Source organism: Mytilus trossulus, chromosome 2 (assembly GCF_036588685.1).
Source record: "Mytilus trossulus isolate FHL-02 chromosome 2, PNRI_Mtr1.1.1.hap1, whole genome shotgun sequence".
NCBI lineage: Eukaryota > Metazoa > Mollusca > Bivalvia > Mytilida > Mytilidae > Mytilus > Mytilus trossulus.
Window position 1 is genome coordinate 13,845,536 of NC_086374.1, and position 25,920 is coordinate 13,871,455.

General features: G+C 31.1%; 1 protein-coding gene across 5 annotated transcripts in view; it reads right to left on the reverse strand.

Moving 5' to 3' along the window:
• Positions 1–1,682: 1,682 nt before the first annotated feature.
• Positions 1,683–25,920, reverse strand: part of LOC134706548 (secretin receptor-like) — a 49,113-nt gene continuing 24,875 nt past the window's right edge. For 3 of the 5 annotated variants that reach the window (XM_063565575.1, XM_063565574.1, XM_063565573.1), the window contains exons 2-14: positions 19,442–19,500; positions 17,757–17,856; positions 16,940–17,050; positions 16,274–16,401; positions 14,399–14,493; positions 12,453–12,618; positions 10,512–10,668; positions 9,355–9,415; positions 8,514–8,583; positions 7,841–7,932; positions 4,590–4,728; positions 3,238–3,279; positions 1,683–2,330 (exon numbers count right to left, since the gene is read on the reverse strand). In XM_063565575.1, the coding sequence (XP_063421645.1) occupies positions 2,025–2,330; positions 3,238–3,279; positions 4,590–4,728; positions 7,841–7,932; positions 8,514–8,583; positions 9,355–9,415; positions 10,512–10,668; positions 12,453–12,618; positions 14,399–14,493; positions 16,274–16,401; positions 16,940–17,050; positions 17,757–17,856; positions 19,442–19,489 (1,515 nt within the window). In that variant the 5' untranslated portion in view covers positions 19,490–19,500 and the 3' untranslated portion in view covers positions 1,683–2,024. Of the gene's footprint in view, positions 2,331–3,237; positions 3,280–4,589; positions 4,729–7,840; positions 7,933–8,513; positions 8,584–9,354; positions 9,416–10,511; positions 10,669–12,452; positions 12,619–14,398; positions 14,494–16,273; positions 16,402–16,939; positions 17,051–17,756; positions 17,857–19,441; positions 19,501–25,625; positions 25,754–25,920 lie in introns of those variants that run through there. The other 2 variants (XM_063565576.1, XM_063565577.1) reach the window with 2 other exon arrangements.

Here is a 25,920-nt window from a genome sequence, read left to right on the forward strand (position 1 = left end):
GAGAGTATGTGTAAAAAAGAAACACAAAAATGATCAGCAGGTCAATATCTGCCAACAAATAAAATGATGCCGAAATAGTTTTATAGTAAACTGTCACTATTTTTCTTATCCTCTTTTTTGTTTTGGTCAAAAGCTAAAAAAACGATAGAGAGAACATATACCTGCTCAATGATGAGCAAATCAGTATCAACGAAACAGATTTTTGCCATGAATTCTTCTTCGTCTACAATGTTGGAGAGTGTGCATTTAAGTGTATCTTTATATATTACAATTTCCTATCATACATGGCAAAATGTTAAAAATAGGTTTGAATATTTTGAAAGGACAATAAATCGAATAAGAAGTCTTCTGACTATTTCCTTCATATTGTCTTCCATGTAAATTTTGTTTTCCTGTTAATTTTTGCCTCGCTAAGTTCCTATATGTCTTTTATAATTTTAAGACATGAGAGAAATAGGCAAAACAATTGTCAAAATCATCACCAATGGATAATAACTGTAATAAGGAGTCAATTGACGATTTCGACTATGCCGACCAATTTAGCAGGCCAAATGAAGAAAAGGTTAATTTGTTATCTAAGGGTAATTACTAGTACTATAAGAAGCCATCTGGCACAGTTTAGACATGTATTGACAATTGGTATAGCTCATCATCTGAACCCTTGTCAGATTTTCTCTCTTTGTAATGGTTTTCAGAATAATAGACACAACTTGCATTTTACCCCTATAATCTATGTTTAGCCATGCATTTCAACTTGGTTGTCAGGCGGGGTCACCGGACACATTTATTTTTAAACTAGATTCCCCAATGATGATTGCCTACGAGTGGGATTAAATTACGCAAAGTAGTTTCAGAGGCGAAGATATTTTTGTTAAAGATTACAAAAAAAACCTAAAAATGGCTAAATGACTTGAAATAACCGGAACGGCACTTCCAAGCTTGTTTAAGTAATGCACATAAACTCATTGAGTAATGAGACTTATAAAAGGCGACCGCAGAACATAAACCACTAGACTTGTGTGGTGATTTAAAATGCGTGCCAATGAATTAATTGTATACAATCACGTGTTACCTGTATATGATGTTGCAATCTAGGAACGCATGTGTAAAATACGAAGACTTCCTTGACATATAAAAGTGGAGCTCCAAGCTTTTGAGACAATACAATGCATTTATTTACGATCAAATTGCCAGATTTAACTGGTATCATCACTGAAAAGGTTGAATGGTTGCCATGCAAAATTTGTTGACCATTAAACAATGAGTGTCCATTATAGAGGTAAAGCTCCCATATATGTACGCATCTTTCACCAGGTTCTGTAGAATAGTTATACGATATCATGTCGCTTATATAGCAGGATATTCTACGAATCTTTACATGCCCGTAATTTTGTGTTGCCTAGGATTGAGTGTTTTATGGTAGCTGCTGTTATATGCCCGCATACTAAGATCAGTTGACATCCATGAATACACAATCAAGATTTTTTAATTTTATTTGCAGCTCACTTGAAACTGTGCAGTGTATTTATACTGGACGTTTTCGTGGCTCTGTATTTTTTGCTTTGTTTTACATAGTATATATCTGCAACAACTACTTGAATGTTTATAACATAAAAGCATGCTTATTCTCAAAGTAGCCGCCATTATTTCGAATCTTAAACATAAGGCTTTAACATTATGACTGATAACAATGACATTTTATTTACATGTTCCTACCTAAACATTATGTAACAACTTATGCACAATTTATAACAATATAAATTAATATACCATAAATTGTATACTAGTAACCAATAAATATATATTGCATCGTATTGTTCTGAATCGACCATTGTATATATATATATACAAGCATAATAAATGTTTCAATTTTCATACTGCGGTCCTTCAAACAATAGTTAATACATCTCTACGTTTCATTAATGAAACAAGTGTCAATTTCTTGATTAGTGGCATTTGTACCACGGATAGCACAGTCAATCGCACTACAAAAATTGTACTCCCAAATGTCATCAAGCACCATATCAGTCATTTGGTCTGTGATTTTCCGCACAGTTGTCTGACTGATAATCCATCATTGGTGTAGATTCATCCTGCCACTGAACGTGTCCATTTGTTTTGTGGTTTTCATTTGCATCATTTTGAATACGTGTCAGAGGTTTAAGTTCATGGTTTGATGTTTTTCGTTCTGTTTCTGAATTTGAACTTGACACTATTGACCCACGTCCACGTGATACGTATGAGGTTACTGTATCTCGATGGCTTCGAATTAACTCGCCTCCATGTGATAATCTGAACCGCTTCCAGGTTTTTGCAATTTCTGTTTGAACCTGAAAGACAAGAAAAGTCTCATTCACAACAAAGCATTTTTACTTCATTCTTTGCAATAATACACGGTAAATACATAAAAAAAGTTTCTAAACTACTAGTTCTTTGCGATATCGATTTAGTTATATCTTAGACAATTTCACTGGATTAAACGTTATTGAATAACATTTTCTAAGAGAGAGAAGTCCATATATAAATCCCTTTTTTCGTTTTAAGGAATATCTGTTTCACAGATGAAAGTAAATTATGTTTCTAATATCGTGATTAAAATCCCGTTCTCTTTTCCCAAATGTGACTAAAATAAAGAAATAACAAGATGTCTATGAGTGTCAATGAGAAATCTTTCCATCCAACTCACAATGTGTAAAAGATAAACAATAATAGGTTAAAGTAAAGCCTTAACACGGACCATTGTCTCGCATCTGCCACCAAGCCTTAAAGGGTCAAACACTGATTTGTGTAAAACAATCAAATCAGGAAATCCAAAGGTCTAATCTATATAAAAATCCAGAAACAAGCAGCACGTATGAACCAACAAACGACAACTACTGAAAATCAGGTTATATATGCTGATCTGCTTGGAGATAAAACCAACCAAACGATAAAAATGGAAGAATTATGCTATTCACTCATTATAGTTCTGTATGCAGTTTAAATTATCTTGATTCCTGGAATTAACTTTCGAATAAGCTTGTAAGTATATCTGACCATACCTCGTGTATTTTACACCCCTATATATATGCATACTTTATCATTTACAGTTTGTAGCATGAACATGACTTTTCAGTGGCCTCATCTGCTGCCAATTTACAAAAGGTAACGAGGGCCATAACACCTCTTGTTTTTATTACATATTATCCTTTAAACAACACATGTGTATATGGAAACATAAAGAAAACAAAAACTTACATCTCCATTGAGGAAACAAAATAATAACGCTACGACAAACCCCTGAAAATAAATACATTATTTAATTAATCATTGATATGCATAACATCAATAATTAGTAAAACAATACAAACTGGTTTTTTTTTATCATGGTGTATGATAGCTTTTTTCATTGTATAACTAGCACAAATTCTTTTAATATGTCAACGATTAGTTAATTTTGGTGTTATTGTATTGGTTTCTTATCAAACGTGGTTGGTTCTATGCTTCTTCGTTTTTGTGATGTCAGAAAGAAATCATTTACTTATCAAATTGTAATATATAATAAACAGTGAAGGGGAAAATATGTGAGATCATGACCGATTTATTAATAGTTCAGTCAAACTAAGATTTAACCCTAAACTAATTGCAACAGACAATGTTTTAGTTTTAATCTATATCATTGAGCCCTTAATATACACCGAAAAAAGTCCCATAAATCTAACTTGAGGAAAACTCAAAATCCACATCTTTAATTTCCTATGGAAATTAACATTTGAAGGGGAGATAACTCCGCTAAAATAAGACTTTTTTGTCAGTTTTTGGTTGATTTTTTAAAAAATTCATGTGAAGTATGATACTTTAATGGGGTTGTAAATTCGTATTTGACTAAACTATATAATCTCCGGTTCATGAAATGTACAAAAAAGTATTGTTTTGAGGTGTTTTTTTTGTGTGCATTTTTCATTACAGAATTTGCAAATTTGTGGCTTTGTAACCATTTTAAAAAATTAAGGTGAAAATTTGGTATTGTTTATATCTATATATTATATTTTTTCAGCATCTTACCTATATAAAGAAAGTTTGAATCACAAAAAGAAGAAAACATGTTTAATTATTTTTATTAAATTTGAGATTCTTTAACTGGACATGTTGTAAAATTAAATAAATGGTCAATTAATGAATTACGAAATCTAGATTGTAGCTTGATAAAACATATGAAGTTGTTATACTCTTAAGACGGCTTAAATATCAAGAATCAATACATTCTGATGAATAGTAGAGGTAAAGTTATAATTTTTTATTAATATTTCTGCTTTTTTTTGCGGAGTGATCTCCCTTTTCCATGAAAATCTCCATAGGAATTTTAAATGACGATTATTTTAGTCTTCCTGATGAAAGATTTTGTAGGATTTTTTTTTTTTAAATATTTGGGGTATAATGCAAAGACTAAAACTTAAAAAAATTCTGTTGCAATTACTTTAAGGTTAGGGTCAAATTTATGCTAGATTGACAACACTAAAAAGGTTACTCGGTCACAGTAATTGGAGTCAAGAGTAAAGCAGAGTTAAATTGTCCAACATACAAATATCCCAAATATAATATCAACTTACTTGAATAGAATTAAAGAACATTTCAAAATATAACTTCACAAGTTCTGCTTCTTTGCTGACGTTATCTGGGAGTCCTATGAACACAATGTAATGTACTCCAAATAACGGTATCAATACCATTGTTGATTTGGCTAGTCTCCTGAAAGATAAGAACTTAATTTTGTACAAGTACATGATAGCAAGGCATTTAAACCTTTGAAAACATCGTGCATCCAAAAGAAACCGGACATTTTAACGTAAATCACCGCGTTATGTGGTTTACTGAACTGGATGCCTGTCAGAAAATTGTATCTTGATATAGGCAGATCCAGTGTTAATATTTAGAAGATGCAAACAATCTTGTCGAATATTCATAATGTTCGTTTTGTTTTGTTTTCTATTATAATGACAATATTTTATTAATAAAAATGCTACATAAGTACACTAACACTGACGATAATACACAAGATAGAAGCATTTTTACAACTACTGATATAAGTTGTCACTAAATGTTATTGCAATACGCTTGCCTGAACTAATTTCAGAAGATATTTGGATGCATTGCCACACAATAACAGGCAAAACCTGTAAAATAAGGGATTACACAAATAAAACCAACAGAGAAATAAGAAATAAATTTATGCTTTCCCGTATCAATCAGTCTGAAGTAAAATGCAACATTGACATAAAATTCCGTTCAACACTTGTTTGTCATTAACTACAAATACACAAATTAAGGTTACCTGAGAGGACAACTGTTTGATCCATCAAAGCTGACACAAGATACACAAAACAATATATTTTCGAAACACTGGTATTCAAAATAAAACTAAAATTATTTTGATAAACAAATGCACTAAAATAACAGAACCAAATTACAACAGAAACAAATTCATCTCATAACATTAAAAGGGATTGTTTTGTTATACAATAAGTTTATTTCTAACAGTTAAAAACTCACTAGATTTTTTCAAACAATCAATGTTTTGTTCCATTCCTTAACCAAACAAATAAATAAATAAAGCCTTTTGGCATTGAGACGTCTCCATGGACTGAAGAGTATTTATTTTTCAAATAGGGTGAAAAGAAATTTTTGACCATCATAGCGAAAAAATAAGACGATTACTACCACTTTCTTGAATTTAGTCAACATTTACATCGCTTTTGAAATAGTTATGAAACAACAAATTTAACACAGATGAATTGGTAATCCGACACAATGGGGGACAAAAAAAAAATATGTCGGATTAAGAAGGGTGTCGGAATACTCAGGTTTTCTCTGCAATAAAAAGCATTTTTTGGGACCAGAATTATGTGTCGGTTAAGCAGGATGTTGGAATACTCAGGTTTCGGATAAGGCAAGATACACTTTTAAGAAAGTTCTATGGAGTAGAATTAGAGATTTTGCTATTGTTAGACAAATTTTGGAAGGTTTTTCGCCGATTTTATGTGCTTTCTATACAAATATTCACCCATATTAAAAGAAATCAATCTGCAATTTTTCAGATAATAAAAGAGATAAATGTATATTTTTTTCGATTTTCAGTTGTAGTTCAACGAGCCAAGGTTGCGGCATAGCCTATTTACTGTTCCTTGACCTTAAATAGATAAAACCAGAGGATTAAAAAAACCTGACAAAAATTCCAAAACATGATAAGCGAGCATCTCTAATGTACCTAAGGTAAACCAAAAATCAGTACTTAAATGTAGTTGCATCAAATAAATATACCACAGTACTTAGCAGTGGATTATCTATTTGTTACCGCTTTTTATGTGGCATGCAACAATGTGCTTTTAAAAAAAAGAGGGACGAAAGATACCAAAAGGACAGTCAAACTCATAAATCCAAAACAAACTGACTGCTATGTCTAAAAATGAAACAGACAAACAATAGCACACATGACACAACATAGATAACCAAAGAACAAACAACACGAACCCCATGTGTGCCATGACAAGGCTTCGTTGACAATTATTCATGAAAAAGAACAAAACTAATTTCAGCTGCAACATGAGAGTTGATGTGAACATATACCACTTTCTTTTTTTTTTTTTTTATAAATGTCGATATGATAAACCACTATCACGAATTTCATATGATAAACGAATATCATGGTTTCATTCTGGTGGAGAAGTATCTTCTAAATCAATTCATGAAACATAAAACTCGGTTTACTGCTGTTGCTTTAATTAATTAATTGCGATATAATGTTTCTAAAAGCTTCGTGAAAGCTTCGTGAAAAAACTCAAAATAGAATAAATCAAAAACACAACAGTTAGTGAAAAAGAAAATACCATCAGATATCCCGTGGTTTCATGAAAAAAACAAATAAAATAAAAGTTCTGTTTCAACTCAAATATTACAAATATCAAATGGTACCAGTTCGACAATAAATCAAAACAAAGTTCAAACAGATAATGATTTTTGACACAAAAAAAACCCCCTTGTACACACAATGGTACAGAGTCTTCGTTCTGTATCATAGATTACTACTAAGAAAATAAAAAATAATTATATGCAGTAAAATAAATAATAGCAAAATCACACAAAAGCAGGAGTTTGACATAAAGTGCTCTGCAGTCTGTAGGATGTGTTAAGTAAGCATTGGACATGTTAGTGATTTTGGTAAAATAAAACGACATCATTGTGAACAAACATTATATTAAATTTCATGAACGAAAAACCATACAATTATTTAAAAGTTGTAGCCCATTGATAGAATATGTTAAATATTAATGCATATTTGTTTAGTGTTAAGATGTCGTTTTATGTTATTTACAAACCATTTGTTAATTTATTTTGAATAATACCTGAAAGACAATGTAACAAGTTAAACTCAATTGCGTGTCTTGGCGTGTGCATAGTACCAAGCTTAACCGCTCCCTTTAGCAACATAAGATAAAATAAAAAGAAACACCAGAGGTTTAAAGAAAAAACTCATCATGCGTTGAGTAGTTTTATTTTAGTTTGATAAGAAGTAGTTAATAATCTCATATGCGTTATGATTTGTGCAAGGGCATTTCGGAAAAATGTTAGATTTTATATCTGATGCATGTAATGTATATCTAAAATTAAATTCACAGAAAATTGGCCAATTACTGTTACTATTATCTGTTATTTCAATGAAAAAATGCAACTAATATGTTTTGTAAATGCTATGAAAATTATTATAGTTCAAACTATAACTGATATACATACGTGTAATTAATGATGAAAATCTGATTATTAAGTAGCATGTCTATATTGGCTTAAAAAGTGAGGTTCTGCTTACCTATACCTGAATTTCTTTGTTTCAAACGAATTGAATGCTGTCAACTTTGTATACAATACCCGTATAGTGTTCAAAAAGATTATGAAGTTTACCTACAAGAATAATATTTAAAGATACTTAAAGTAACCATGATAGGCACTAAAGCAGTTAGAGTAGTTTATTTTATCCGTTTGTAGTTTAGTTTATCTTGTTATTTAAGAGAAAGTAAAGTTGTCGAAGTAACAACAATTGAATTCTTGGTTATTGAACTACTTTAAGGTTTCACCTTCGTAAGAGCGAAAACAATATAAGGTGTTAAAAAGAACATGAAGTAAAAATGAACAGCTACACCATGATACTCGGAGGAAGTAAAAAAATCTCTCTTACTAAACAGTGTGTTTCAGTACTACAATTATCATAATTTGTGATTCTGTAGTACGCGTCGCTAAAAAAAATTGATACGTCTATTTTCGGGGGTGTATAAGTATGGTAATAAGTTAAGAAAAACCCTTTTGCTACGTTTTGGGGTTCTAAATGCTCTTCAACTTCGTATGTTATTCACTTTTTTAAAACTTTTATATTCGAGTAAAACTAATAAGTATTTTGTAGACGAAACATAAACTTGCTACCTTTGATGAGTTTATTCAAATGTTCACAAATAAGTATAAAGATCACCATATAAGTAAATACTTACAGCAACCGATAACACAATTGGTCCTCTCATTATCCAGAAATATCCAGAATTATTATGAGTATTCCAACATCTGCAAGAAGATGTAATTTCCTATTTACATTTACGAACATACGTGACAGGAGTATAAAACTATATTATGAAATGCAATAGAAGGATTTCAATGCATTATCAACTGCCCTAACACAATTAAAGCATGAAAGGCTAAAAAGCTATCAAAAAACAGCAAAAGAATTGAAATTTTTCGAGAGGAAACAATTGTAAAGCTGCCCCAAGACTGTTTTACGACATGTACTTCGTAGTGATAACATGAAAATATATTTAAGAGTATACTCTGTCTTTAGCATTTTTCAAATCTTTTATAAAGCGTCCCTATTTGACTTGTTATTGTGTTTTACTTATTATATATATCAACGTCGATATATATTATACAATTAAACGATGTAAACTAAAAAGACATAAAGCGTCCCTATTTGACTTGTTAATGTGTTTCACTTATTAGATATCAACGTCGATATATATTATACAATTAAACGATGTAAACTAAAAAGACCATTCTCCGTTGTATTGTTTTACATTTGTAATTTCGGATACTTTTATAGTTGATTATCTGCCGGCTTTGCTCATTGTTAAAGGCCGTACGGTGACCAATATTTCTTAATTTCTGTGTAATTTGGTCATCTGTAGAGAGTTGTCGCATTGAACATCTTACCACATCTTCTTTGTTATATGCATGTGGGATAATGTATGCAACTGAGATCATGAGCGTTCATTTTGAATTGACGGAGAATTTACACAACTTTTCACTTGGTAACAGCAATTATCAGTAATTATGTATACTTACAATGTATTTTCGTAAATTGCACGAACTATAACCCAAGGTCCCACAAAGACTATAGGTGAAGCTAGGAAAAAAATAAATGTAAAGATTTCATTTTAATATGCATTTCTATAACATTCATCTTAGATCTTCTAATCAATCATTTAAATTTCAGATATCATTTATATTTCAGACATTATCAAAACACGGTCCCTACAAACATGCTATACTAACAAAAAAGGATATCTATGTTAAACTGCTAGTTTTGTGATAGCTTCCATATGTCACTTATTCAGGATTGTTGTTAATGAAATACTGGAATGTTGAATAAAATGTATCTGTCCTTCCTTGTTGCAATCACTACTGTATAGACAAGAAGGGAGACATTTACTTATTTTTATTTGTTTTAACTGGTAATGCAAACTATTTAATATCAGAAGTTGTTTTCGTTAATTCACGAAAGTACCGATATGTTGCTGAATATAAATCTACATACTGTGTCATCGTTTCGGATCATTTAAAATGTTTGACTATAACAGAATTGCGCGATAATGAACAGTGGGTTATTGCATCAAATTTATAAATGCATGTATAAAAATCTTTTGAGCCAAAGACAGTATACTCATAAAACGTTAAATTTGTTTCATAATTAGTTTCATAAACCTGTGACTTTTTGTATTTTAGTACCAAACAACGAGATGCTATTATGAATGTAAGAAGACACAACCTGGGCCTTAAAGCAAATTCTAAAAGATGACGAAAAACTGGCACGTTCAGTCTACAAAGTGTATACGAATCATTTTGCAAATGGATTTTCCACTCAAACCGGAGCTAGGGCCATCTTTAACTTGCATTGATGTGACAGTTGGTTTTGCTCTGTGTTAAAGACCTCACTTTGACTCTGAGATGAATCACAGCTTTAAAAGCATTTTTTTGTTTTGTTTTGTTAGTTTTTATGTGATTTTTGCTGGGCATGTACTGATTTTCATGGATTCTGCATCCAATTGGTTCCATTCAGAAAATAGTAAGTTAAGAAAACATCAAGTTCTCATTTAAAAAATCAAGTCACTTATAATTGACAGATGTAGTACCTACATAAGTATGTATCAACATTAAAATTGATACAGAAAGGAAAGCAAACATATTACTATTACATTTTATATTCACAATTTAATAATTACCCCATCCGAAGAGAATGAACCATTTAATTCCACTTTTCTCCGAGAACACAGCTACGGTAATTAACATGTTCAGGTATAATCCTTCTACTAGAATCCATATGTAATTTGTTGCAAGTATATAGTGAAAAACAGTAAAGAAAAGCTTGCACTGCCAATGCTGAAATAAGATAATTTTATTTTGAAAACTCTTAAAGGAAAAACTGTTTTTATGACAGTATTTTTTTTTTCGTTTGAGCTTCCCATAAAAATTCAACTTAGAAACATGTTTTGGACAGGCCATGGACCAAATTTATAAAGTTTTTTTTCATTGTTACATTGATTCCTTGTTTACACATATACACATATATGATTTGATGTACATTCCCCGCTGATGGATTAGTACACCAACTATCTATAATTCAACCGATTGTGTCCTTTTCACGGTTGTAACTTGGTGTATTCGCATTGTGGACTGTGCACGCACATCAAGATTCGTTTGAGTTTCGATCAATTGTCTCGGTGTTAATTCGTTAATTTTATTTTTCTTCTAACAATCAAATACAGCTAATTGCTTCATTTTAGACTGAAATGAGATTTGAAATCGTACATTTTTGAAAAAAAAAATCTTTTTAATTCATACAAAATGTTTCAATGCGAGGTTATTTTTTTGCGTTTACAACTTGCATTTTTCGTAATAACGAGATTTGAGCATTGGCAAACTTTGTCGCTTTCATACAGAAATAGAATATTTCATACAGAATGTAACCAAAAGTCACCTTGCAATTATAGTAACGGTTGACCTCAATTTAAGTCAATAACTGTACAATATTGTGACAGTGCAAACGAATGAGATCTGAAAGAGTGACGCCATCAGTTGTAATAGTTATCAAATGTACTCGGATTATAACTTAATAAGCCCGACGTGCGTTTCGTCTACATAAGACTCATAAGTAAGGCTCAGACCAAAATAGTTATAAAGTCAAACAAGTACAAAGTTGAAGAGCATTGAGGATCCAAAATTCCAAAAAGTTGTGCCAAAAACAGCTAAGGTAATCTATTCCATGGATAAGAAAATCCTTAGTTTTTCGAAAAAATCATAGTTTTGTTAACAAAATATTTATAAAAATGACCATAAAATTGATATTCATGTCAACACGGAAGTGCAGACTACTGGGCTGGTCATACCCTCGGAACAAAACGTCCACCAGCAGTGGCATCGACCCAGTGGTGTAAATACTTATTAAAGGTACAAGGATTATAATTTAATACACATGACGCGCGTTGCGTTTGACTCATCAGTGACGTTTAGATCAAAATAGGCATAAAGCCAAACAAGTACAAAATTGAAGAGCATTGAGGACCCACAATTCCTAAAAAGTGGTGCCAAAGAAGGCTAAGGTAATCTATTCATGGGATAAGAAATCCTTACTTTTTTCGAAAAGTTCATAGTTCATAAAAAGGAAATTCATAAAGATGACCATATAATTGATATTCATGTCAACACCGTAGTGCTGACTACTAAGCTGGTGATACCCTCGTTTTCAAGCTTTGTCTTTTTTTAAAATACAACGGCCATGACATGAATATTGGTGATTTATATATTTCTTGTAAAAAATAAATTGCATTAACAAGCTCGTGCAATTTGAATATCTACTCGGTACAAATATTCATTATTATTCAGGCAATAATAGTGGTTCGTTAGTGTTTCTCTTTCTTTTTTTTTAACTTTAAGATTAGACTGTTGATTTTCTTGTTTGAATGATTTGACACTAGTCATTTTTGGATCCTTTATAGCTTGCTCTTCTGTGTGAGTCAATGCTTCGTGTTGAAGACCTCGTTTTTACCTATAATGGTTAACTTTTTACAAAGTGTGACTCGGATGGAGATTTGTATCATTGGCACTCATATCACATATTCTTGTATATGATAGCCTTATGAAATAAGCAAATTCAATATACTCACTGTTCCTTCCATTATGAATTGTAATTTTCCATTAACTTCTTTAACGTCACTAGCAAAAGCAGCACTATTTACCAAAAGGTTTTCTTTCATGAAGGATATTGATGCTCGCAAGATAAATGATATGAAAAGATTGATGTGAACTGTATTCCGTGGACATCTCAAACGCCTGAAATACAAACAAAAGGTTTAATGAAAACGTGTCTTCAACAAGATCATTTAATATTAAAATCAAACCACTATTGTGAAGTGAAGGAATTTTTAAAATTGAATGGAACTTCTACTGATGGTTTTTTGTCTTCGGTTTTGACTAGGGATTTAAACAAACTGAAACATGTGTAACAAAATAATGCGAATAAACTCATCAAAAAACCGGGAACAACATTTGTTTTTTCACCAGAGGTCCATTTCGTCTGCATCAGTAAACGCTCGAATTGAATACCTTAAAAAAGAACGAAGTTGAAGAGCATTAAGTGTTTAAATTTCTGAAAGGGTTGCCAAAATATGACTAAGGTAATTTATTTCTTGGGTAGAAATGCCTTATTTTAAAATGAGGATAAAATCAATTAATGCATTTGGGGACGCTGTAGATGAATGAATATGAATACATCGACGAAAATATTCCGTGGTATAGAAAGTGTATTTTTTATCAGACGAACAAATTATTAGGTATATACGTACAATTTGCCAGAATAAGAACTTAATCATGATGTACATTGTGATTCATACCTCCTTTCATTCATATAAGATTACCGACAAATATATTGATGTAAACTTTGGCTTTACTATTAATGGACTCTTTTATTCTTTTATTGTCGACAAATGGAACTGTTATCTTGTTCTCTAAAGATTAGTTTATTGTCAATATATAATAATTTAATATTATTTTAATTTGATCAATATGACTTGCGTAAATGTATCATTTCACATAAAAGCAGGGATAATGGTCGTATTATCCCTGAATTGATTTAAATCGATTCCAATTGTCAAAAGTAAAATTATGACATTACTGCAGCTGTGTGGCGTGTTTCAGTTGTTGATACTGTTTTCAGTCTTTACCAGTATATGTCCTTTTAATAATAATCAGGTAGGAGGATGAACGTCATATTTCAGGAGTGCAGATGATTTTTTGTTTGGTTTTTATTGTTATTCAGAAACACAGACATTTGCTTTATTTAAGCATTTGTTCAATGACAGAATTTAAGAAAATTTATAAAATGACAACATTTATGACAATTCATAAAATGACAAAATTTAAGATAATCCAAAAATGCCTAACATTGACAGGCATTATAATTAATATTAATATAAAGTCACTTTGAAAAATGCATAAAAAATTAGATTGTATATAAAATGGTGGAATCGTTCCGACATTTGCTGAAAGGCATGTTAGATTCTGGCATATTATACATCAAATAATGAAAAGCTTATAAATGACAAAAAACAGCGTTAAATAAATAAATTCATCAGATACCAGGACTAAATTTTGTATATACGCCATTAACTTACAGAAGAATAAATAACAATTTCAATAAGTTACAAGTATTCTCTAAATTTGTTTTTTTTTTAAATGCCTGAAAAATAAATGGTATTTTCTCAAATCTCTTTGGTTTTTGTTTATTTTATACAAGCTCAAATAAAAAAAGCCTGATATATATCGATGGCTATATATGCAAGAAAACTAAACAGACGTTCACTTTTAGTATGGGTTTGATTTGGCACAACTTTTTGGAATTTTGGATCCTCAACGCTCTTCAACTTCGTACTTGTTTAGCTGTATAAATATTTTGATATGAGAGTAACTGATGAGTCTTATGTAGACGAAACGCGCGTCTGGCGTACTAAATTATAATCCTGGTACTTTGGCTATTAATGCTCGTAAACATCGTATTTTATATGCCTTTTAATCTTTTTGAGTATAGCACCACCTGTCATGATATGTATTTTACCTGAATGCAATCATCAGGGTTGTGGCTAAAACTAGTGACACTAAGGAAATTCCATATCCAATGTTAAATACCAGTCTGATATAGGGCATATGTTTCTGTAAAATAAAGTGACATTGTCCAAGGATAACTATGCAATCTACACAATAGTTAACATGAAGAAACACAGACGTCAACTAAATGTCAATACAATTGAAATCAAACAACACCAGTTCATACAATTTAAACATTAAAAGACCACCAGTTGACTATTTGCGATTTTGTTCGCCCTGTAGTACGCTTCTTATCCCATTAATCGGTACCACATGTCGACCAAAAAAAAATGAGGTTTCAGTAATACTTGAGTCCAAAATATTTGAAAACCTTAACCGAAAGGACATGTTGAAGAGTTGAAAAATCATTCTAAGTCTTGAAACATGTAGATAATAAAATATTTTGGCTAAAAGAAAGTACATTACTTGTGCAAAGAATTATTGTACTTTTATGTACATGAATTGTATTACTAAAATTAGGTAAGCACGTCAGACTTACATGAAGGACAACTATATTTTCAAACAGTAATACGATGACTATTCGAAAAGTCTACCCTTTGTGAAAAATATTCAACAAAAAGTTCATAACAAAAAACTGAATGTATACGTATGCATTTCAAATACACAACACTTTTATAAGTTAGAGAAAAACTTTGGGTTATTCACAAAAAGCTAATCAAAACAATACATTAGCACAATTTCAATAATATCGGATTCTTTGAAATACAATTAAATTACGATATCCTATCAATAATAAAAAATGATAATTTCAAAATTAATGTTTCGTTTAAAACGAATATAACAAGAACAAAGGATGTCATTTTGCAAAGTCATGTTTTTTAAAACTAATCATGAACATAATAGCAAAGTGTTTCAAGCAATTTGAAGGCATTCTGTTATCGTCACTTCATATATATCATTTAAATCTCAGTTTTTACAATTCTTTCAAAACCAATATCGCACTGTAATACAGAAATAATTTCATAACTCTCAGTTATTGAAATCAATCATCATTTCAATCATATGCATGTAAAATAAAGATATAATTATATTTCGAGAACTGGTGATTTTTAAAATTTTATCATCAGTGTTGTTGAAAGTTTTTCATCCAAGTTGCATTAATCATAATATATAAAAGTGATATATATATATGTAGCGTGGGTTTAACTTAACTTTAGCATTAAACAATATTTTATTTGTCTGCAAACAGTACGGTTAAATCAACATGCATTGTTAATAATAGGAGAAAGTAAGGTCCTGTAAAATAAACCCAACTGAACTGTGTTCTTTAGCTCACTTATGCTTCCTTTGTCCATTTTACGGACACCATCACGAGTTGGTTGACAGTTATGCAATAACCGTTTCACAGATGCTATCGGATATGTTCCTTACATCGTATCTACAATCCCCTTCTCTTTCATTAATGTGATCTACCGAATTAGACTGTTTACCGGATTTGTTATCACATGAGCAACACGACGGGTGCCACATGTGGAGCAGGATCTGCTTACCCTTCCGGAGCACCTGCGATCACCCCTAGTTTTTGCTGAGGTTCGTGTTGCTTATTCTTTAGTTTTCTATGTTGTGTCATGTTTACTATTGTTTGTCTGATTGTCGTTTTCATTTTTAGTCATGCTGTTGTCAGACAAAGGGAGAAATACTACACCGTCTCCAAAGAAAAAGGCAAAACATTAACCTCAGTCCACACACGTGACACCTCACCTCAATATACGTCAATCAGGCAACATAAACAGCATACAAACAAATAGAGGTCAAATATCTGATTACAAATAAAACTGAATATTTCATATCTTACATTTTCTTATGTCTATTAAGTCATCCATACCTTAATTAACTCTGGTATGTCTTCCATTATTGAAGTATATGGACAGTCTGTGTAATCAGTCCACGTCAGATTTAAAATTGGATGGTAAAACCATGTTCCATTACCGGTGCAATATTTGTGTGCAAAAGCTAAAACAACAAATATGCTGTAGTGTATTATTTACGTTATGATGCCATATTGGCTGTTCAAGGTACCACCACTAACTATATGATATTGAACTAACATTAGAACTCAATTAATTGCAACATTTGAGAAAAAATCTCCAACTTCTTGTTATCAACATTGCCCTTACACTAAAGTATACCTAAGAAGCCACAGAGCTGGAGCTACTGATACTTTTGTTGTTTATATACTATGAAACGTTTCCGAACTTTTAGCCTCGAGTGAACCTGACGAAGGTTTTTTCCAGAGATGTTTAGTGAGAACGGAAATTGTATCATATGTTTTTTAACTACCAATTATAGCATTCTTAGTTGCTACTTCAAAATGCTGAATTAGTAACACACTTTTTTTCATTTCCAAATACGTTAACTAAAGATATGTATTCTTTTATCATTAGTGTTGTGTTGCTTGTGAGTGAATAATTTGTTTATCTTTATCATTGTGAATTGTCTAACATAAAATTTTATCATTCTGAATATGTCCTTTATGGTTCAACGTATTTACCTGCAGTATTAAAACCATTAAGGTAACTTGGACATGGTATGGTTGCCAAACTTTCAGGTGGTGTTGGTGGCCAACATGATATTGTATCCCATACCCTTTCACAGAAACTATCTGAAAATGTGTTGAAACAAATGTATGTTTATGCTTTATAATAATAAATAAACTCATCATATATACCAGAACTAAATTTTGTATATACGCCAGACGCGCGTTTCGTCTAAAAAAGGCTCATCAGTGACGCTCGAATCCAAACAAGTTAAAAATGTCAAATAAAATAAATAATGCATTGCTGTATAGCCTCAATTTCTGACATATTTGCTTGATACACTGTATTCCTTCAAACTCTAGAGTCGAGCAGTGCGCAAAGAGCCCTTACCTAACAATTTAGACAAAATTCGTCCTAACTGAAGGTTAAAAAATAATATTTATATTTTCTGTTTCTAAAAAGACAAGTTGCTGGAGGCTTCACTTACTCTGAAAGTGACCATACTTAAATTTGAATAAAGATTTTCACTCATGAAAAACGCAGATGGGTACGATAATAAAAAAATCAGAAAATCTAAACTCGGGACTTCTTCTAGGGAAATGGTTCATCAGAATATCCAGTGTCGCCGGGATAGTGCCTTCAATTATTACTAGAACTTCTTGCAATTTGCATAAATTATTGAAATAATAAAAATAAAACGTTACTTTGATAAAAATATTTTATTGAGATCATGTTTAAAAAAGAGGACATGTTAAAATATTCCATATGAACTATGTTCAGACGTCCGGTATGTCAACTTGTTCATACAAGGATTTAGATTAGACTACTTACCGTTTTTTGTATTTTGTTCCTTTTCGATAAGTTGTGTGCATGTTTGATTAGCATCACCAATGCCTTGGTTCTGTTCAGGTAAAGTAATGTCTACAACACCCTTAAAGAGAAGTGCCATGTTTACGTTATCAAGATTTAAAATCAAAGCAATTGTATTAAATTGTAAATTAATTATTCACGATGTTAATTGTTTGTTTCCGTAGAACTTGAATTTTATTCATTTATATGAGATAAACAGAATACTAAAAATAAGTATTGAAGGAAGGGAGTCACCATAAACTTCTTAGTATGTTGTATTCACATCAAACTCATCTTTTTTATGATAAGTTTATTTAAAACAGAACTATAACGTATATACTATAACATCTGTATTCTAGAAGATACCAATGCAACACATTACCTTCTATACAGACGGTTAACTATCGATGTGCAAAGTAAACAAATGCACACATTACCACAGATTAAATGTAATACTGCTAAAATCCATTCTTTTTACTGTAGATGCATTCATTGAATTTTTTTTTTTTATTTTTTCATTGTACAAATTTCTTGAAAATCGGTAATGTCTTGCCCACAATTGTTGCAATAAGGATACCTAACACTATGAAAATGACACTTTGTCAGGCTTTGAACAAAATTTTGAATAGCAATAACAGTTTACAATGTGTAGATGCAAATTCATTTTCATTAAACATGCTTCATTACTGAATAATCTAAATTTTATTGCTTAAGTGAAGTTAAATTTAACTAAAAATGACAAAAGCCTTTGCAACTGTCAAGTTATTTTGTCTTCCAAAATAGCTTGATATATTATGCGTTTGAACAAAATGCTTAAATGACACCTACCAAGGTTGCTGCATTTTACGTGCTTTCCTATCAACATCGCTCAGAATCGAAATAATTATTTCTAATTGCCCTATGAATCTATGTGAAAATATTGGAATTATTTTGGATATTAATTGTTTTAATTCCTTGTTAAATAAACGACAAACAGACGTTGTTCCTGTGTATTTGCTTTCCTTCTCGTCAATCATACTTACTTTTAAAATGTAAGTAATTTTTTTCCTATCGTTTTTTTTTCTTCATCTTTTAGATATATTGAATTGTAAGACATAGTACTTGACCATTATAGATACAGTATAATTTACCACTAAGCTAACTGATTTAAAACGGGTTTGTGTGGCTGAGTCTAATGTCGTGTTTTTTATGGACTTTTTCTTTCGTTTTATGCAATGTCGTTGTCAAATAATTAAGAAGATGAAGTATGAGTGCCAATGAGACAGACAACTCTACATCCAAATCACAATGCATAATAGGTATACAAATAAAGGTACAAGTATGGCATTTAACACTTAGCCTTGGCTCACACCGAACAACAAGATATAAGTTACTTCTGCCTTCTGAGTATTTAATATCCCCTTGGTATCTTCTCTCTCTTTTTATATACTTTAGGATAAGCATCAGGCAAAAATATCAATAATTGAATGTATTAAAAGATATAATCTAACATGGTCTTTTTAAAGTCATACAATAATAATGTCCTTATCCATTATCTAAGATTGAATAAGTGCCCTCAAACTTACTGATATGAAAAATTTTCTTACGTACTACAGGAGGAGCCTGATTAATCAAAATATATGCTCAAGCAATTAGATATTACGTCAGCAAAGTGAAAAAATACTTACCCCAAAAGCTTCAAGGAAGAAGAATGCCAGCAAAAATACAGGATTCATTTTAAATGCTCCTAAAAAGTGAAAAAAATTAAATAAAAACCTTTCATATAAATTAAATGGTTGATAGGAAGTTATTACAACTTTTTTCACTATTGTGCTATTTCATGGCGGTTAGGTTTTGTTGGTGGAGAAAGCCAGAGTTCACGGAGAGAAACAACTGACTTTCTTGAACAATTAAGTTTGGAGTCGAGTGCACCTGTCACGTGTGGAATTCGAACTCACAACCTCTAGTGATATAGTCGTTCGACTTCTTAAACAACTTGATGACCAAGGCCGCCATTACATATTAAAAACTCACACTATAACGTGATCATAATGATATTTTCGGAGTAACAGAAGAATACTTTATACAACTCCATCAGAAATGAAGTCTTCTAAGGTATGAAACTGAAATGACGTCTTATCATTTGTAAATTGACTTGTTTAACAGTTTGTGTTTTTTTTCAGTTTGTAAGTCATAAAAAAATCAACTTTAGATTGAGATGAAGTTTGGAAATTAATAACGTGTTGTTTTCAATATTTTGGAAAACTGATCGCATTCCTTTGTAAAACAATGATAATACTGCAGAGTTTAAATCTATATTTTTTTCTTCTGTCGCGTCTTTCATAAACGTCATTAGAAAATATTGGCTAATATAAGAGCGACGTTAATGTCCCTTCCAGTGTGACCACCTTAACAAAGATGTTTAATGAGAAGAATAATTGATTAATTTACTCTCATTTTCATTCGTTTGACCAAAACATGCCCCGGCGATCCATTTAAAGAAAATGCCTATAATATTTAACGATATGTGTTTTGTCTTGTATATGTATGCGATAAGCAAATACTAATCAATCAATATATACCCTTGTTGGTTTTCTTTGGAAGGTCAATAAATTATTTGAAACACAATGTCATAATGATCTCAAACATACAGTTATGTCACCTAAATATATAACATATTGAAAAATATATAGAGAATAAATACAATAAAAGCAATTATCGAGATATTGTAGTGATGTTTCTTGTTAGTATTCAAAATACCAGTATCTAACAAGCAGCTTTAATATAGTAAGCGTTTAGCAGATCTAAACCTGTTATTGTTATTGTTGTTTTAAAAATATTATACCACCGTTTTAAACTTTGAATTTGAATATCAGAAAGTATTATAAATCTATCAAATACAATATTCGTATGTTCATAACTGAAGGCGTTATTCTTAAATAGTTGTAAATTTTGTCTTGCATATTCCAAGATTCTTGCTTCCAGGGCAAAATTGAAATAAATATCTTGAACTTAGATCTTGTTATTAGTAATTTAAAAATTTATATAAGTCAATGATTTACGCAAAGAGATTTTTGCAGCAAATTAGAGTTTACAAATAGTTAAGTGTGTAAAGATGTTTGAATGGTTTTACAAAAGTAATTCTGGGGCCCTTTATAGCTTGTTGTTCGTTATGAGCCAATGCTCCGTGTTGAAGACCGTACATTGACCTATAATGGTTTACTTTTTTTTGTTTTGTTATTTGGATGGAGAGTTGTCTCGTTGCACTCACACCACATCTTCAGATCTAAAGATGTTTTGGGCGAGGCCTATAATCATATATAATTGTCCATAAACTAAATGTCAAAAGGTCATATATTTGGTCATATATGACATGTTCCCAACTGACCGTCCTGAAATGAAGCCTAATATGTCAACCTGTATTTATCAATAAAATCAACATAATTTTAAATGACTTGAACAATTGAACTTTTAGTATTCTTACATTGTTTTACAAAACACAGTTCATGATATGACTAATGTTTTTTACTTTTTTTATACAGACGCAAATAAGAAAACTTAAGGTGGACCGGTACCTAACACTAAAGGGAGATAACTCTGTAAAATCAGCTAAACGTTTCAACTACGTTGCGTTGTTAAGGGAATACTAAGCTTCTCAATGATCAAAATTAGTGTGTGTCAAACTGCTATATAACCAGTGTAATTTTCCTGGTTTGGTTCAAATATTTTAAAATTTTTATATTTTTGTCAAAGGGTCAAAGTAAATACTTTGTAAAATTTTATGAAAATTAAACGAGCCAAATTAGATTTAGTGAAGGTGTTGGGTACCATCTTAAACATGTTAAAGGCGTGATATGTTATAACTTTAGGCCTTGTGGCTTGTGCTTTTCTTTGAACAAGACGTTTCGTGCTCGATCAGTTTTGTTTTCAGTATCAAACAGTAATTAACGGTCGTATTCGATAAAAAAAAACATTGTCAATAAATCTGTAGAAAACGTTTTGGGGAATCAAAACCAGAAAAGAATAGATAAAACCGTATTGAATCAACTTCATGTGCGATAGTTGCCACAATTACATAATTTATTAACAGATAAATTTGCAATGGAAATTCATAATTTAAATCAAATGATATATTGCATTGCGCTATTGTAATCAGCTGGAGTGTCATGTGTAATCAATATAAGGTGCTTGTTATCTTATGTTAATCGTATCTATGATTGCAGTGTCATCACATTACTTTTCAAATATTGCATGCAGTTGTTTCGCTTATGATTGCATTTAAATTGGATTTTAGAAGATTGGCAGTTGAATAATTCTTCAAAAGCATGATTTCTCCCGCACACAGCATAAATTATATAAACATCTTATCAAGTGTTAAATGGATAGTTGTGTTGAAAGTACAAAAGCAAGATTTCTAAAGCATACATTTCATTTAACTTAAATGACAATCACAAAAAACGGGAACTTGTTTTAATCCTAAAAGATGTCATATCAAATTTAATCAATTAGCGTCTTCCTTTTGCGCGAAGTGACACTCTTGGTGTACTTGTTGACGAGAAGAATGATATGTTCCGTAAAAGTATGTTGGTAGGAATGACGGGCGTAAATAATACCATATATTGGTAAGGATCATATTGTTTGTCTTGCAATATACCACCTGCTGAACCATTGTTGGTCGATAACAAAAGTGTCATTTAGGAAATACGCTTTAAAAATTGGGACTTATCATTGATGACTCAATCAGTTACAACTTTTAATAACTTCGTTATTTCATATTGTACCATCGGTATGTTTTTGGGGCATGATTGTCTGTTGTTGGCTTCATCCGATTCAAGTTATAAAGCGAACAATTGCCATATGAGGAGGGAAGACGATCTGTATTTTTAATTCTTAATATTCAATGCCATTTCTGAGTTATTTGATTGTTCATACCTTTCCTGTATTCCTTATTTTTTGTCCACTTATATGCATTTTGCTTGTGTATTGTTTATATTTCACTCATAATTCTCAATTCTGTCAAATTAAATTCAGATCCCTTAGGAAGATTAAGATCAAGGTTTGATCAACATCGTTCAGTGGTTCCAGATAGGAAAGCTTGTCAACGTAAATGCATTATTTTCACTTTTAATTTACGTCAGAGAATGACTTAAACCTTGTTAAAATGTAAAGTTAAAATTGAATCTTTAATCATATTTGGTCAAACATTAGTTTTACCAATTGCTGTTCTCAATATACAATGCATGATGATCATGTGGAAATTTTCAAGTTGGTGTAATCTGTACCTTTAGTGAGAGCTATTAACGTTTCTCCAGAACAACTAAACTGATTATTCATTTAACTTTTGAAACGGATTTTTTTCCACAGTGTCGTGCATGTTGTCGAGTATTATTTTCCAATTCCATTCCAATATTTAATTAAAAGAAATAGTCATTTCAAATGATCCTTTAATTAAAAAGAGAGACGAAACACACCAAAGGGATATTCAAAATCACAAGTCGAAAACAAGCTGACAATGTCATGGCAAAAAAACAACAACAAAAAAAAACAAAAAAAATAAATAAAAAAAAAACCCACTAAACTAAACACAGAATTCAAAACTAAAGGATGAGCAACACGAACCCAACAACATTTGTTAGTGATCTATAATATATGCTGGTTAGTTATATAAAGTGATTAGACATCAAGCATTGACGAATTTTTACATGACTCTTAACGAACACTAACAGATAGACAACTTTAAACAGTTCAAACATATTAACATCCAAATTAGTATCATCAAGTAAAGTATTATATAAATGCACAACATGTGAAGAAACAAACGTTTAAGGAAACTAGCAAATGTTTATAGTTTTTATGCACTTTTATAATAACAAAAATAAATACATGGTATAAATGAAGATTATTTACAATAGAAAATTGATAAAAAAGTTCACTGTCATTTCAGATTTTAATTTTCCGCTATCATGTCTAACACGCAAAGATAATGAACCCAGAAATAGGTTTCGTCACGTTTAATTGTCATCAGCATTACAGAGTACTACATGTGCACGGAAACATTGCTCTTTATAACAATAATCAATTACACTTCATAATTTTATTTTATTATTGTTTTGTCACTAGGAGGTGATTCACTTCTACAATCGCTCTTAAAAGAAATTAAACATAGGAGACCTTTCCATAAAATTCATTTGTTAATGAAGTATTTGCTTCTTGACCACATCTCATTTGATATAATAAATTTTCCATGGTTTTCTTTTACTTATTTAAACAAATCTTAATTTCGAATAGGTTATATATTCCTGGAATGTTTTTGAAACAAATTTACTGTATAAGAGCTGATCAGACAGTAGCCTTTGCCTTGACATTATTTAATAGAGACCTGTGCTACAACGAAGGACGAAACTGCCTCATGCATTGTTTACAAGATTCGGGATTCAAGATTTATTTTTACCCTCCGACAGCAAGCATTGCAACAAGAGGTATACACAACACAAATAGCAATACAAAACAGAAGATTGGAAGACAATCATGTACATGTATCAAATGACAATTAACATCTATCACAAAGGAATCACATGATAATCTAGATATATAAATTCACCTTAACAAACGTATCACGAGCAAACGTATCCCGAGCAACCGACCATGGGAGGGTTGTAAAGCCAGTCACTGTCGTTAAACACCTCCAGGAGTAGTATCATGATATATAAATTCACCCGAGCAAACGTATGATGAGCTTATTTAACATAGTATATTGCAACAACAGTATCCGATCTTGGGATACGACACATTAAACTGTTCTGTTCAGATGTTTTGATGCTTTATGCTCTGAAGGGCTTTATATATTTTGTCTTTTTAAAATTGTTGTCCAGATCGTATACCTAGAGGAGATCATAAGAGTCTTTCTGGTGTGAAGCATATACTACGAGTGTTACCTACACGTATGCATAAACAAGAATGACTTGTGTACATAGTACACGGATACCCCACTCGCACTATCAATGTTATTTATTCAGTGGGTAAAAACTGTAACTTAAAATTAGAACGATCATATCATAGAGAACATGTTTACTAAGAATCAAGTTGATCCGACTTCAACTTCATCAACACTACATTGACCAAAACTTTAAGCTAAAGCGGGACAGATGGACAAAGGAAAGAACGAATGCTCGCACGCACAGACAGAAAAACATAATGGCCATAGGTGGGACCTCAAAATTCTTAAAATTATTCAGCAGTATGCATGTACATGTTTATAATTGTGTTACTTTGTTGCAAATCTAGAATGTGTACATAAAATGTTGTCTGCAAGACATCTGTAATTAAAAATAAATCATTTGTAATTGAAAGACATCGTATAGCTTACTTAAAAAAAAAAATTTTAGTGGCGCGTAGTAATGGAATATACAATTTCATTTTTTTTCATCACCGTTTAGGGTTTTCAATAGTTAGAGATAATAGAAAAAGTTTCAATGTGAAAATGAACAATTCCTTCGGGATTTGTCAATAAAATGAAAATATTGAAACGACTGTAACTCTATGTGTGTTGATCATAATGTGTCATTCAAAGAAGTTAATTTATTGATGGCATCATAAACAATGTATGCCTGTTTATTTTGCATATACTTTTTGTGCTAACGTCAGAAATAAACCAACCCCATCATGAACGCGAAAATATGACAATAAAAAGGAGAAACTGATATATTGGCATTATACCAACATTTAAAATAAATTTAGCAATAAGATTAAACAAAAATGTGTATTGCAAAAAATAAAGTTATGCTATATCATAATGATATTTAAATTTAGGAAAGAAACAAAAAGTAGGACGGTAGTTTCATCAGAACGAAACCGGTAGTATAACAATCTTACCATGTTACTCCTGTGCACAATTTTATTGGATTTGTTGGTGATACAGTTGTGGCCATCAAGCATGCCCATCCTCGCTATGCGCACAATTATACACAGAGACTTGACTTTCAAATACAAACAACGTTTTGTAGATGAAGGAGGAAACTAATTATTTCCTTCTCAGTAAAAAACCATGTAATTTTTTTATATTCACATCCTCATGCTTAACTGGCAAATTAAATTTCCAGTGTAAAGCAAATTTTTTTGTCAAATTGTTCAAGGGAACAGTTAAAACCTCAAATAATTCTACACGAAT